At 47.6% G+C, this 16,437-nt stretch overlaps 1 protein-coding gene across 1 annotated transcript; it reads left to right on the top strand.

The window, feature by feature from the left end:
* Positions 1-4,093: 4,093 nt before the first annotated feature.
* On the top strand, positions 4,094-15,723 carry AMER3 (APC membrane recruitment protein 3). The gene is made up of 2 exons (XM_060623850.2): positions 4,094-4,636; positions 10,411-15,723. Exon 2 carries the CDS (start codon positions 10,431-10,433, stop codon positions 12,810-12,812), a length of 2,382 nt encoding a protein of 793 aa, XP_060479833.1. The 5' UTR covers positions 4,094-4,636; positions 10,411-10,430; the 3' UTR covers positions 12,813-15,723.
* The last annotated feature ends 714 nt before the right edge of the window (positions 15,724-16,437 follow it).

Raw genomic sequence — 16,437 nt, 5'->3', positions numbered from 1 at the left:
ATATTTAAGACCTGAAATTATAAAACTCATAAAAGAAAAGACAAGGGAAAAAGCTGTCTTGGTCTTGGCAATGAATTTTAAAATATGACACTAAAATCATAAGCAACAATAGCAAAAATAAAGTGCAACTACATTAAACTAAAAATCTTCTGCACTGCACAACAAAAGAAACAATCAACAAAATGTAAAGGGCATCTATGGAATGAGAGAAAATATTCACAAACTCTCTATGTGATAAGGGGCTAATATCCAAAGTATATAAAGAACTCATACAACTCAGTAACAACAGCAACAAAACAATTGATTAAAAAATAGGCAGAGGAACTGAACAGATATTTTTCCAAAGAAGACTTCTAAATGGCCAAGAAACATGAAAAGGTGTTCAACATCACTAATTATCAGGGAAATGCACATCAAAACCACAAGATATTACCTCACAATTGTTAGTATTGCTATTATCAAAAGAACGAGAGACCACAAGTGTTGGAGAGACCGTGAAGAAAATATAATCTTTGTATGTGGTTGTTGGGAATGTAAATTGTCATCCACTATGAAAAAAAGAATGGAGGTTCATCAAAAAATTAAAAATAGAATTTCTTATGATCCAGCAATTCCACTTCTGGGTATATATCCAAAGGAAATGAAATCACTATCTCAAAGAGATGTCTGCACCCTCATGTTTCATTCCAGCATTATTCATAATAGCCAAGACTTGGCAATAACCTTAGTGTCCATCAATGGATGAATGGATAAATAATATGTACATGTATATACATGTATACACACATATATACACACAAACATAATGGAATATGATTCATCTATAAAAAAGGAAGGAAATCCTGCCTTTTGTGACAACATGGACGTATCTTGAGGGCTAAGAGAAATAAGTCAGACAAAGACAAATACTATATGATTTCATTTGTATGTAGAATCTAAAAAAGCTGAATTCATAGAAGTAGAGAGTGGAAGGGTGGTTGGCAGGGGATGGTGGGAGGAGAAATGGGGAGATGTTGACCAAAGGATAAAACTTCCAGCATAAGATGAATAAGTTTGGGGATCTACTGTACAACATAATGACAATAATTGACAATACTGTATTATATACTTGAATATTCCTAAGAGAGTAAACTTCAAATGTTACTACAACACCCTAATATTGAGGAGGGATGTTTTGCCATATATACATGTATCAAATAATCAGGTTGTATGCCCTAAACTTCCATATGGATATGTCAGTAATACCTCAATACAGCTGGGAAAAAAAAGACAATCCAATTTAAAAATACATAAAGGACTTGAACAGACAGTTCTCCAAAGAATTTATACAAATGGCTGATAATCACATGAAAGATTTCTTACCACCACTAATCATTAAGGAAATGCAAGTCAAAGCCATGATGAGATACTACTTTATGTTCATTAGGATGACTATTAATTGAAAAACAACAAAATCATGGAAAATAGCAAGTATTGGTAAGGATGTAGAGAAATGGAGAACTTTGGCATTGCTAGCAGGAATGTAGTAAAAAGTACAATGTTCCTCAAAAAATTAAACATAGAATTACCATTACGATCAAATAATTCCACTTCCAGGAATATACTCAAAAGACCTGAAAGCTGAAACTTGAACAGATATTTATATACCAATGTTTATGGCAGCATTTTTCACAATAGACAGAAGGTGGAAACAACTCAAATGTCTATCAATGGAAGAATGGATAAAGCAATGTATTCAGCCTTAAGAAGAAATGAAATTTTGATACATATTACAACATGGATGAATCTTGAAAACCTTAAGCTCAGTGAAATAAACCAGACACAAAAGGACAAATATTGTATAATTCCCTCATTAAGAGTGTGTTTGTTTGAGATTGGGGAGAACAACTTTCTGCAGGAGAACTAGCCTGAGTACTAGAGTTCCTCCTCCTCACCCAGATACCTACTCCAAATTGTGGCCCTTGAAGCATTTCTTCTCCAAGTTGACAGTCCCAGCCCTGCCAGCCTTCCTAGGATCCCATTGTCTCATTTCCCAGTCTTCTCTGATGTAGGATCCATAAGGAACTACTGAGTTCAGGCTGCAAACCTGGATTCTTGCACCATGACCAATGCAGTTGACAGATCAGCACCTACGTATTGTATTTGTGTTCAGTCAACTGAAATCTTTTGGGTCTTTCAGAAAGCAAGGGTTATGGCCAGAAGGTCTGAGACCCGCTGGACAATCAAGAGGACAGGGAGCAAGGTCAGAGAACCCTAAGGACTCATGCCAGGGATGAAAAGAGTTACAGCCATGGCCCAAAAATGTTGTGAGGTCTGGTAAGAAAACTAAGTGTGTTATAAAAATTACATAAAGGAAGTTTACAATAGGACACTATTAAAGAAAAATCATCAGTAGTTTCTGAACTGGGAAATCTTGCTGTGAAAGATCATTCCAGGGGATCCTTGTAGAAGACCTGATCCCATATCTTTGGGAAAGAAAAAAATTATATATTATAAATTATACACATAGTTTGTTTTGTTACCTAAAAGTATATTTTATATTATTTAAAAAATTTTTCTAATGTTCATTTATTCTTGAGAGAGAGAGACAGAGCATGAGCATGAGCATAGGAGAGGCAGATACAGAATCCAAAGCAGGCTTCAGGCTCTGAGCTGTCAGCACAGAGCCTGATGTGGGGTTTGAACCCACAAGCTGTGAGATTATGATGTGAGCTGAAGTCGGACACTCAACTGACTAAGCCACCCACCTGCCCCTAAAAGTAAGGATGTTTTAAAATTCTCTGAAAGGATGAGAGTAGATGGCTTAGAATAGCTCTCATTGGCTCAAGGGTGACAGGTTCAGATGGAAAAGAGCAATTATCACCCACTGGAAGAAGTTAAGCCCATAATTATCCTCAAAACGGGAGAAAATTAAGAAAAATATAAAGTCCTTGTAATGCAGAAGATGGAAGATCCTAACAGAAGAAAGTAACGTTTGTTAACTTCAGCTAGTGAGGACTGTGGAGTCTGTGGGAATCCTCCTCTTGATTCAGGGTGTATGTGGCGATGAAACATAGACCAGCCTTTGTTTCTACCTAACAGGGAAGAATTGACTGAGGGAAGTCTGATGGCCAGAAACTGCCAGAAAAGGTCAGGACTACACCACAGGGAGAGGGGACACCTGGGGTCATCTTGCATCAGTCACTAGGTAGAAAGGCCCTTTAACAGCAAGAAATGCAATCAGGTGGACTTATCCAAAGGTGGTGGCAGACACTTTCTGGAGGAGGGGACAGCAGTGAGAAGCCTCTTGACTCTAGGGTGAAATGATCTCAAGATGACTATAAAGAAGGTTGATGGGTTATGCCAAAGACAGCCCACACCAACATGACACACCCTGTGTCTAGGGGGGTTTTTGGACATGGGGACGAGGTGGAGGCCATCAGGCTGAAAGGAACTCATGGTCTTTGTCATTTTCCCTAGTCCTGACCTCTTTTGGGTCTCAACCCAAGGCTGGACTAGGCGACCCCTGAGTCCTTCCTTCCATCATTCACTGCCTGCACTCACCCCTGTTGTGTGGGATCAGCCATCACCACCACCCGGATCTCTGTCCCCCTTACACACTCCTGAGGGATAGGCAGCTTCACCAGCACCAGCTGTGCGCTCCCGCCCCTCTCCACCCCACACACCCTCCCCCATGGTCCTGGCACCGCTCCCAGAGCCATCCAGAAGTTATTTAATCCTTACTTTATTCCTTTCCCACCATCAGGTCCTTGGTCCTGAGCTCAGAGGGGAGAGTCCCCACAACATTTCTGCTCTTCCCCACAAAACTGCTGCAGGGCAAAGCACCGGCTGACTTCACACAGTAAGTACTTGTAAGGGAAGCGTTCCATTAGTAATACAATTCGGTACAAGAAAGGCACTCTGTAAAAAAGGTTCTGTAAAACTGAGCCCTGCATCCGAGACTGGACTGCCACTTCTTCCAAGCCAGCTCGGAATCTTGAGTAGGAATCTTTAACTAGGCCCCGTGTGCCCAGCCCTTCCGAGAGCGTTGGGATTAAATCTGCCTGGGCGCTACCGGCAGCAGGGATTAGTGCACCCACACCTGTTCCTCTAAGGGCTTCAGACCGCCGCGCAGGCGTGCAGTCGCGGACCAGGAGAGACCATTGGGCGTCTGTACATCCTGGCAGCCCTGGCAGCAAGGCCTGAAGGATGTAAAACCACAGCGCTGCGGGGAGACAGACACACAGAGACAGAGACCGGGAGAAATACTAACAAAGCGAGACCGAGCGGGGCCCAGGCGGTGGCGGCACAAGGAGGCTGCAGTTCTCCGGGAGCATCCCCCACCCAGGCCCAGAGCCCTTCATCTCGCCCACTGCTTCGCTGGGGGCGCCTGCCTCTCTGGCGAGCTGGCTCCCGGCCCGGCTCCGCCCCCGCCCCAGTGCTCTCCGGCAGCTTAACCCTCGCCTGCCCGCCTCCTGCAGCAGCCGCCCAGCCCCTCCAGCCGCTGCGGGCGGGCTCTGGCCCTCCTCCTCCCCCACTTGGCGGGGACGCGCGGCGCCGGGAGCTGACCGTGGTGCTGAGCTCCGTGAGCGGCTCGGGAGTGGCTCCCGGCCCTGCCAAGGACGCTTACTGCGACACTCCCGGCCGGCCACCAGCGGTAAGTCGCTAACGGCCCTCCGATGTAGACTTGGAGGAAAGATTTGGGGGGAATTTTTGTGCGTTATTTCGCGCAGTGGACGGGCTGAGTGGAGGAACCAGGGTCTGCACCCTCTCAACCCTGCGGTGTCCTGCGTGGCTGATGAGGAATCTGGAGTCTGAGGGAGAAGACCCTTTTAGGTCTGGCTACGGGAGGGGAGAGACCCACTGCGCGCAGATGCAGGGGCTGGGAAAGAATAGATTAGATTCAAGACCGATTTTCTTTCAGTTGAGCAGCCCAGGAACACCTAGAGACTCCCTTTAGAGGAGGTGGGCCAGAACCTTCGCTCCCTAAAGGGCCCTTTGTCTCCCTGACGTGGGGGTTGGGTGAATTGGTGATGTTTTCACTGCGGATTCTATTTCTGCTTCATTCCCCAACCCACACCCACCCCATAACACGAGGCTTTCTCTCCCCACAATAGCCTTCACTCCATCCATCCTGAAGGTTTTGGCTTAGACAGGTACCTTCTACAGAGATAAACTATGGCCCCATATATAGTCTCTCACCCTGGCCCCAATGTCCTGGATGTCCCTGGGCAAGGCTCCCCTCTGAGGCTTTTTCTTTCTAATCACTATTCACCTCTTTGTATGTCTAGGCTTCTGGTTTTACTGGGTGTTGGGGGCGGGGCCGGAGAAGGCATGACAATGCCAAAACTATTAGTCAAAATGTTTATATCTCCAACCACTTCTGTTACATATGTGTACCTGAGCGATTTTTATTTTCATCCATGAAACACTCAATCACTTTCATGTTAAAAAAAAAAAGAAAGAAGAGCACAGAATTACCTTCCCAAAGGAAAAAAAATTGTAGGCAGTTGAGCTAAAGTTATTTATCATGTAGAAAAGCAGCCATTAGAATTACTTCATTTGCTCAGTTTGTAATAAATCCATATGCAAGTGCATACTTTGTGTAAGGTGCTGAGAGGAAAGGTTTACATACATGAGCAGTCTCTGTCACTACTTTCAGCTAGACCCTGCTCTGGCTCCTAATCTGTCTTTTTTTAATTTTTATTTTTTTAATGTTTATTTATTACTGAGAGACAGAAAGAGACAGAGCATGAGCATGGGAGGGGCAGAGAGAGGAGACACAGAATCCGAAGCAGGCTCTAGGCTCTGAGCTGTCAGCACAGAGCCCAAAACGGGGCTCGGGCCCACAAACTGAGAGATCATGACCTGAGCCAAAGTTGGATGCCTAACCAACTGAGCCACCCAGGCACCCCTAAAAACTGAATATTAGCCATGTTACTCACCCTTGATGGCTGGATCTCATGGTGCATAGGATAAAAGCATGGTGCATATGCTCTCCATGGTGCATAGGATAAAAGCCAAGACCCTCCCTGTGATCTCAGGCAGAGTACAGTCTGCCCTGCCCATTTCCCACCTTCATCCGGCTGCTCTGGCCACCTGGGCCTGCTTTCAGAGTTTTAAACATTCTTCCTCCTTTGCTCCTCAAGGCCTTTCTGCAGGATGTTCCCTCTGCCTGAAATATGCTTCCCACGTCTTTTGCCTGGTTGTCTTCAGCTGTCTTTTAGATCTTGGTTAAAATAGCACATCCGTGAATCAGAGTTGATTAAATAAAGTACATGGTATGGTTCTTGTTCTCGTGGAATTTGCAAGTTCATTTTAGAGATGAAGAACTCGGTCCAGGGTCTTGGTGTCACTGAGAACTGTCTTAAAGAATGATGTACATAAATTATGGAATTAAAAACTAGACTCAGTGTTCCATTTAGGAAACTTAGATGTAAATATATAGCTAAGATGTCTCAAAAACATAAATACTTCATTTAAATAAGTAGTAGCTCACAGTTGACCACCATTGGAGTCCTGAATCTTAAAGAAGTTTTCAACCTCACTGGGGAGTTGCAAGACCAAGCAAGCACCAGAATGAGCAGCCAGTGATCCCTGAGTGTTATAGACAAGAAGGCACCAAACCAGGAAAGGGACAGGCCTACTTTTTCCTTTGGGGAGGGATGTGGCACGTGGTAGAGGATTCTTTCTCAGGTTTCATGCTGGGATCCACTTAGGGGGTCTTTAGCCAGAGAGTTACAGAGCAGAGTGTACATTTTTGCAGCTGGGAACCTGGACATATTTGGCCTCTGCCCTTAGGCAATGACAGTGCCAGCATCTGGCTTTCCAGATAAATTCCATTCTGTCCCTGAGAACTGTCATGGAAGGAGACTGCTCAGCTTGTCTCCAGTTGGACAGTGAGGCCTCTGACCCCTCAGGGTGTTCCCACCCATGTCACATATGGGCTTCACATTTCCAGAGAGTCAGGCTCTGATAAATTATTTTAATGTGGAATGTGACCAGATTGAACATACACTGGATTTCACATGATTGCTCCAGTGTTTTGCAAGTCTCTCATTCATTATTCTGGACATTACCCCTTATTGTCCCATCAATGTGCCAAAGTATTAAATGAACTCAAGAAATAGGTTTGGCAACATCAGTGACACTAAGTCACACAAGCATCTTTAGCAGTGACTGCTATTCTGAGAGGCTATTTTACAAGTTCAGAATGTGGTGAAATTTCTGGTTCTTCATGAGTTTAAATCAGTTCACTGAATTGAGAAATAAGAAATCAGCAGTTTTATTGATAGAGATCGATATCAAATGAACCACCTTAGTTCTTGTAGTTGCAAATTCTGCACACAGTGAAGTAATCTTTGTCATGCTTACTTGAAATTATTTCCAAAAGTGTGTTAATAAAAATATTTTTCTAACATAGAATAGAGATCTCATAATAAAATATCTCCAAAATTTCTTGTCATAGAAAGTATATGACCTTCAATTATAATTTTTCTGAATTTGTGTAAGCTGCACTTTTGTTTTTAATCTCCATTTTCATTGTGCTTTCAAAATAATTCATAAGAGCACATTTAGTATTTGATTTTTAAGTTTCCCATGAAGAAGAGTTTGGGTTTTTGGTTCACAGAATGTCTGTCGTGATTAAGAGCACATGACCAGAATCAGACAGGCTTGGTTTCAAATCTTAGTTCTGTCACTTACCACATGTCTGACCTGGGCCAATTGACTGACTTTTTTCGACCTTATTCTCTCTCCTTTGTAAAATGGAAGTTATGTCTCTTATATGGTTATAGGTGAAGAACTCACCTGGTTAGGTAGATGCAACCATGACTCAAATCTGCGTTCTCCAACTCCAGAGTCCAAATATTAACCACTATGCTGTGTAAAGAAAATTCATCAGAGCTAAGGAAGGACTTGTCTCAGCCACAGAGGACTGTGGTGAGTGATAATGGGATTTGCAGGTATAGGGTAGGAAAGGCTTGGGCGCATGACACCTCATAGGAGGCAGAAAGGTAACTTGAAGCACTGTCCCACTGTCCAGGATGCTGTCACCAAGAGCTGAGCTGCTGCCAGAGCCAAGTCCAGGTTCTGTGGTTTTCCCTGGCATAGCACTTTCTCCTATCTTCCAGCCAAAAGTCCCAAGTGTCCCCCTGTAGGGGAGGAAGTGCTGCCCATGAGTGGGAGTAGGGTTGAGGCCAATCAGCTTGTCCCTGTGAGCCCCTGCAGTGGCAGCTTTGTCACCACTTCTCATCTTCAGCTTTAATGTTGTCACCTGGGCTGTGAGGCAGCCCCTCTGTTCACCTCCAGGTCTTCATGTCTAAGCATTTGAGAGACTCCGAAGCTGACCCTGGTCAGCTCATAACTGTCAAGCAGCTTTCTGAAGGTAGCTGTAAAGCTTCCTGGGAAGTGGGTCTGAAAGGCAAGCAGGCTGACAGAGCCACTTGCCTTCACACCTGTGGTGTGCGTCCCTCACAGGCTGTGCACCAGGGGCGGGGGTGGGGAGTGAATTCAGATGCTCCCTATGGAGAAGTCCTTATGAAAAGCCAAAGAGGGGCACCTGGGGGGCTCAGTTGGTTAAGCTGCTGACTTTGGCTCAGGTCATGATCTCACAGTTGGTGGGTTCAACACCCATGTCACATGCCATGTGATGACAACTCAGAGTCTGGAGTCTGCTCAGATTCTGTGTCTCCCTCTCTCTCTGCCCCTCTCCTGCTCTCTCTCTCTTTCTCTCTCTGTCTCAAAAATAAACATTTAACAAAGTTGTTTTAAGAAGAAAAAAAAAAGAAAGTCAAAGAAACCATCCCCAAACTCTCTCTTCTAGTCTTTCCCTCACCAGACTGACAGGACTGACCCACAGGTCACTCACCACTCCCAGCTGCTGGGACAGACTGAGCTGTGAGCTGGGTACCTGTGAAGACACAGCAAGGGAGAGTCTGGGGAAGTTTGCAGGTGCCCTTGGGCATCACCTTCTTTTGGTCTGGTCTTGGGGGTCTCCAAGCTCACCCCAAAGGCCACATGTTTAAAACTAGAGCCTTGCTTCCCTTTTTCAAACCAGCTCTTAGCACAGGCCCCTTCCTCACCTTCACTCCACTCCCACTTCCTTACCGTTTCCCACTTTTCTTTGTCTGGATCAGTATTTACTGTTTCCTCATTGTTGATGACTTTTCTCTCTTTATTCAGCTGCCAAATCCTAGCATTTCTGCCTTTGAAAGGTCATTATAACTTTACCTCTCTTTTTCATGACTTTGACTGCAGTTTCCATCTGGATCTTATCTCCACATACTCAGACCACTTTAGTTGCCCTTTGTGAATCTTCTCTGCTCAAAGCTTCTCTCCTAATTTATTCTGTCCTCCACTTAGATATCAGATAAATGGTCTTAGACCACCAAATTCATTATGCCACTTTTTACACCCACCCACTCACTCAGAAGACTTTTATAGCTCTTCATTGATCTCAGAGTAAGGCCATACTCCCTAGCAATGCAAAAATGGTCAAGTTAAAACTCCTATGTGGCTTCCCCCTCCCATACCAGGACAGACATCAATAGTCAACCGCAACACCCTTTCCCATTGAACTCAGACTGGGCATTCATCTGGATGGCACTCTAGATGGCATTCCAGGCATCAATGCCTCTCAGTTAAGATGTGCATAGAAGGTGATACCTGGATACTCTCCAGCCCATCATGTGTTGTGTCTATCTAAACTGTCTGATCCTGGCCTCATTGCCTGCCTCCTCTCTTTTGCCTTCTACCATGATGCTGTCTCTCTTCTCAGTGCTCAAGCTCAACATGCACCATTAGATACTCAGCTGTGCCTTGCTGATGGTCTCTGTGTAGACCAAGTCTTACCTCCTAAGACAGATGCAATAGCTGTGAAGGGCAGTGTATGTGTCTCCCCTTCCAACTGATGAGCTACTCCATCCAGCCCAGGATACAGGCTTGGGTTTCCCTTTGAGTTTTGTCTCTTAGATGAAGGCAGGAACTTATTTGTTGAATCCTTTCCTCCACCACTTGAAAGAGCGATGATACTTCCCCCGTGAGGATGGGTGCTATTTGTAGAGTGCCTGGGCATAGAAATGGGAATCTGACTTGGCCAGGTAAACTCTGAGATGATGCTTGGTTGAGTTGAGAGATCACAGACACAATAGAATCAGACCCCAGTCTGTCCTCATTTAGGCTCCTACTATGTGACTTTAGGCATGTGACTTAACTTCTCTGGGATCAGTTGTCTATGGAGCAATGAGCAGCCCTGGGGCAGTGAGTCTGGGTGGGGCCATCCCATCTCCCTCTCTCTTACCTCTGAAAGGATCCAAGTTTAGATGTCAGAGTTCAGCTCCAAAGCAACTATGTAAATAGGGACAGGCAGAGGTCTTCTAGAACCATAGGCCTCCATCTTGGATACTAAGTGCCTCCTGTTTTCCTTCATAGCAGCCTGGGGCACTGGCAGCATGGAGCTGAAGAGAGGAAAGACCTTCATCAAATCCAGCCTGCAGATTTCCCATGAGAAACCCCCAGACCCAGCAGCCACTGCTCCAGTCAGGGAGGATGCAGGTCCCTGGTCAGACTCACCAGGAGGGCAACAGCGGCCCTACAGTGAGAGAGCCCCACAGGTTAGTCCCAACGCTCAAGGATATGACAGATGCCCCAACAAGGGAGCGAAACCAGAACCCGAGGTGGGGGCTACAGCCTTCTGTGGGGCCACCTTCAAACTGGTACGAAAGAGCAAGACTCATGACAGTGTGCCTGGGGCTGGCAGGGTGAGTGCCACCACAGGGCACCTGGTGGGCAGCGCGAGTTTCCCAGGACCCTCTAGCAGCCAGCGCATGATTGACTACCGCCACTTTGTGCCCCAGATGCCCTTTGTGCCAGCTGTGGCCAAGAGCATACCAAGGAAGAGGATCTCCCTGAAACGACCTAAGAAGTGCTTTCGGAACCTATTCCACATTCGCAGAAACAAGACTGAGAACTTGGCCTCACTGGCAACCAAGAGGGAGAGCCTGTCCTCGCCTGGAGGCCCATCAGAGGCTGGAGGGCAGACAGACACAGGCTTCTTTCCCTTTGGTGAAGGACTGGGGCCAGATGGCCTATGTCAAGACCTATCTGACAGCGAGCTCCTGCCCGACTCTTCCTTTGACCTCTGTAGGGCCCTGTGTGAGGATGTGGCCTCACTCAAGAGCTTTGACTCTCTCACAGGCTGTGGGGAGATCTTTGCAGATGAAAGTTCCGTGCCATCCCTGGAACTGAACGAGGGCCTGGAGAGCCCAACTCAGGTATCACAGGCCCTTGAAAACAAAGTTCTTAGGGGCCCCTTCCAGGGCAGCATGGAACAGCTGGCATCACCCGCCCAAAATGAGATGTCTGACTTTGCCAAGTTCTGGGACAGTGTGAATCGCTCTGTGAGACAGCAGCATAGCACCCTACTGGGCCCATGGCTGGGGAGTCCCCAGGGGACAGATACAGACCGACCCAGGCTGGATACAGCTGGGCTTGCTGAGCTCCCCCTGTGTCCTTGCAGGGACCCCCACAGTGGCTCCAAAGCCAGCTCCATAGACACAGGTACCCCCAAGAGTGAACAGCCAGAATCTGTGTCCACAAGTGATGAAGGCTACTATGACTCTTTCTCACCTGGCCTCGAGGAGGATAAGAAGGAGGCTTCGAGCCCAGGCACACCTGCAGCTGCCTTCCCCCGGGATAGCTACAGTGGAGATGCCCTCTATGAGCTCTTCTATGACCCCAGCGAGGGCCCTGTTGGCCCAAGCCTGGATGATGACCTGTGTGTGTCTGAGAGTCTGTCAGGGCCAGCACTAGGAGCACCACTGTCTATGTGCAGCTTCCATGTGGGGGCAGAGGAGAACTTGGCCCCAACACCAGGTCCAGACCTGCTCAGCCAGAGCTTTTTGCAAAGCTCCTGGAAGGGCAAAGAGTGTCTGCTAAAGCTCTGTGACACTGAGCTTGCCATCACCATGGGCATTATCAATTGGCTTCGCCGTAGCCCTGAGCTCCGCACCCCGCCTGCCTCAGCCCCTGGGGATACTGCAACCTCACCCAGGGGACAGACAGAGAAACTGGAAGCTGGCTCTGAGCAAAAGAGCCCAGGTCCAGTGAAGCTGGAGGGCAGGGGGCCTGGGGCTTCAGATGCAGGTAGGACCATTGTGGGCTCAGTACCCAGCAGGCGGGAGCTGTGGGCACATTCGCTTACCAAGGGCCTACTTGCTGGAGAGAGCAAGGTCCTAGCAGGGCCTGAGCGGGTAACTAGCTCTCTGTCCAGGGACACATCTCTGGAGTGTGTGCAGGTCTCTGGGGAAGGAGGGACACAAAGCTGCTATGAAGGCTTGTTCTCCCCTGTGGGGTCTGCAACCTCTGCAACAACAGACACTTGCAGCAAAAACAAAGTCCCAAACCTTTGGCCTAGCTCCCAGGAGCCCAGACCACCTGGGAATCTGGAGTATTTCCGAGGTTCTTGGAGGCCTGGTCCTGGGGAAAGCACCCTCGATGTAGAGCCCACCCTGACAGGCTGTGCGGCCCAGGTTGCAGCCCTGCAGATCCAACCAGACTGCCAGCCCCCTACTAAACAGCCCCCAAGGCAGGACATGAGCAGTGGGCTCTGCAGGCAACCTCAAACCAGGGGCCCTGAAATTCTGCTGCAGAAACAGCCTAACAGCTTCCCTAGTGTGGCAGTTTCATGTGGCCTGCCCTCCCTGGGTAGTCCACTACACAGCTCACAGGACCAGAGGTGCCCAGGCCATGTTCTTGACCTCAGCCAGCTCAGGGTGGAGCACACCAGGATGGATGCCCAGTCTCGTGCCTCTGTGGAGGACCAGCCCCTGTAGCTCAACTCAAGGGCTGTGGAGCAGGGGCACACAGGGGCCAGCTGGACTTATAACCCTTCTTGGCCCTGCTACCCAGCTGAGACCCCGGGGCAAATTGCCAGGAATCCTGGACTTCACTTCCAAAAACCAGCACGAGTGAACCCCTTCTGCAAGTGTCCCAGAAAGCTTCCTGGACCATAAGGGCCTCCCGTGAAACCAGCTGGAAGTAGGGGCCCTAAGCCAGCCATGTTTGAGCCTCACGTGTAGCACGGACCCCCAGTCACCAGGAACTGCATCTTTGTGGCCACATTCAAGAGGACTTAAGACCCAACTTTCCATCTTTGTCCCTGATGTAAGGACTATTGGGGGGTAGGAGGTGGCAGGACACAAGCAAGTGGAGCAGAGCATTTTAATATGGAGGCATCTATGCCTGAACCCACCAGCTCAGCCAGGCCAGATACTAGGTAGCCTAAGGCCAAGGACAGCTGAAAAGCTGCCATTGCTCTCAAAGTGTGCCTCACTGATTTCCCCACAGAGAAATGAAGACTCAAAACCTAGTTGGCTAAGTGGCCACACCTGGCTTCTCCTTATACAGCATGTCATAGAGAGGAACTCAGGCTTGAAACTGATGGGAAGATAACAGAACATCCTGTAAATGGGAGGTAGAGGGAGCCATGAAATCTGCATAGGGGGTTGAGAATAATAATAAATGTGTGATCCAAGGCTTAGGGGTGGGATGCAGAGAATGGGATACAGGCAGGATAGGGGGCCACGGATGAGCTCAGGAATGCCCACTGGCCCCACACAAGCCTGATCTCTACCTCCAGGACAAGCAGCCACAATGTGCTGGGGCCCTGAAGGACTTCTCATGGGAGTAAGAAGCAGGACAGGTCTCATCTCAGTAAGAGCCTTGAATCAACAGACACCATGTGTTACTGTGCAACCTTGCCAGGGCTAGCCAAACCCTGAAGATCCTGTGGGTGTTGGTGAGTTCTCAATTACAAATCAGCCCGACAATTTCCCTAAACTTTCACTCTCTAAATGAAGCCAAGGGTGGCAAAATATTCTTAGGGAAGAAGTTGATTGATTCTTCGCAACTCTGCCATTCTCATCCCTCCACACTGTCAGCATCCTTGCCTCCCCCTTCAGGAAAACTTACCTTGGAATGAAGCTGCAACTCTCATCTTCCCAAAAGCCACAACAACATGCACAACACCAACTGTCCAGAATCTTGGAGTGAAAGGTGGCCCACATCTTCAGGAAGAGCAGGTGTCAGGATATTGGGTACAGCAACAGACCACACATCAAGGTTCTCTGTGATAAGATTCTACCTCACCTGACATGCTGCAGTGAGATGTAAAGGATGGCCACCACAGATATGAACCTGTTTCTAGAGGAAAGGTCATCAGAAAGGGATAGGTTAAGTGGGGATAGGGGAGAAATGCCAACCATAGGGATGCAGTCTGATAGCTGATCACAGGCTGGGGCCTCTCCTGATTGAGGCTTCATTTCAGGATAGAAAATGCTCTGCCCTCATTAACAACTGCTTACTGGAGCCTACTGTGTGCTCCTATAGGCTGCTGACCAGGCCTATCCAGACCCTGGACACTGAGGAAAGTCTTCCTGGGAAATCACACATGATGCTTCCTCTCAGGACCTCCACAAATGATTAGTGTTATTGAACTGTGCTGGGAACAGGTTACATGTGGAATAGTTTATCTCATCCCTGCATCAACCTGGATATAATTGTTGTCATCATTTTTCAGATATGGAGACCAAGGCACAGAGTGCTGATGTGACTTGCCCATGGATGCACACAGCTAGTGTGAGGGGTTGATGGGGTTTGAATCCCACACTTTGACTCCTAAGGCCCAGCTCTTCACGAGGCTCTAGAACTTCTCTTGCCGAGCTCCTGCAGCAAACACCTCTTTCAAAGCCTTCACTCCTCCCTTCTTTCAGGGCACAGATGTCTGAGCACTGTCTGGGTGCCAGCCACATGTCCCCCTGTAAGCAGGCTGAGTATCTCATTCAGTCATGGCCCTTATCACTTTGTACTGCACCTGAGCAGAGCAAGTGCTCAGTGCATATTTACTTGTTCAAATAATGAATTATCAAAAGGTTGCTCGTGGTTTTCTGATTTTTTAATTAAATGTGAGTCTTGTGTCTGGAGAGTAGCAGAGTTAAGGTTTTACCTTGGCAGAAGCTCTGATGGAACATTTCCTTGATGTGATGTGGTGACTGGTGGTGATGGAGGCAAATCCAGCCAGCTCCAAGAGCGCTGGGAGAGGCAGGAACTGAGGAGGTTCAGGCACAGTCAGGAGGGGCCTAGGGTCAGGATGACAGGACAAAAGTAGACCCAGTACCCAGAGGTTATGGTGAGGGTAGTCTACAGTGACACACAGCAGGGCAGGACAGACAAGGAACAGGTCCTGCCTCCTGAGAGAAACCCCCAACCCAGTGGCTCTCACTCTGGGAAGCATCTTAAGCAATCCTGACACCCTAGAAATTCTCATTCTCAGCAATGTTGGGGAAAGTCCCAGCAGTGGCCTGTTAGGCACCTTGCTGGGAGAATGGATGAGGCGCTTCCCTTTCTCTTGTGTCCAGAGGGTCTGAGGAAGCCAAAGACCATCTCTCTCCACATCCCACCCCTTAGGCTGCCCTCCCCTGCAAGAAGGGTCCAGGCAGTGCCCCTGTCAGGGTTCTGCAGGCCTCAAGGATGTTCTCCACGTGATCCATGGAGAGCATAGGATCGAACTGCAGGGCCAGCTCCTGGGTTGAGTGCCTAGCCCAGTGTTGGTAGTCGCAGAGGCCTATGAGGCATTTTCAGAATTCCGGTCATTTTTTACTCTCTCATTCACATGGCTATGGAGGTTATAGGAGCTTGTTTCTCCCATATAAAGTAAAATACTGAGAAGTACGTCTAATTGTTGCAGCCCATAAATATTCCACAGAGTCTGACTCACCTAGGGTCATACAGTGGCAAGTAGAGAGCTGGGGTTCACCCTGGGGCCTGTGAACTATGCCTTTCAAACATCCAGTCTTCCAGGGTTGCATGGGGAAATGGGAGGTGCTGGGAGGAGGCCAGGCAGCCTCCAAGCCTGCCCTAAATGTGGTGGTGGCCTGGACCTACAGCAGAGTAACCTGGAGTACACCAGGGGGCAGGGCAGAGAACAGGGGGGAGGTGATGAAAACAGGTAAAGACCAGCACATGCTAAGGAAGAGCCTGTGAACTACATCAGGGGATACTTCTTACCTTTCCTGGTTTCTTATTTTATTTTACTTTTTATGGAATGGGGATAAATAAGCAGGTTACAGAACTCAAAAGACACAGAAGAGAAGACAATAAAAAGTAAGTCTCTTTCCTTCTTTTATCCTTCTGTTGTTTTGATTACAAAATTTATTACCATTTACTACAAACAATCCAAACAAAGCAAAGTGCTGAGCCTCCACTTCCTGGAGCTTCTTGAACACTGGGTATGTCCTCAGACCCTTTTTATGCCCATGAAATAAACACACATGAATGTTAATCTTTTTTACTGCACAGTGTATCACAGACATCTTCTTAGCAGGTGCCAGCAGCAGGCAGTTTCTCCACTCTCTTGAACAATTCCACAGCAATCTCCTATAGGTAACAATTAATTTAGAT

This window comes from Panthera onca, chromosome C1, assembly GCF_046562875.1.
Source record: "Panthera onca isolate mPanOnc1 chromosome C1, mPanOnc1 haplotype 2, whole genome shotgun sequence".
Classification (NCBI taxonomy): domain Eukaryota; kingdom Metazoa; phylum Chordata; class Mammalia; order Carnivora; family Felidae; genus Panthera; species Panthera onca.
Note: the sequence above shows the minus strand (reverse complement) of the source record. Positions and strands in the feature narration are given on the sequence as shown.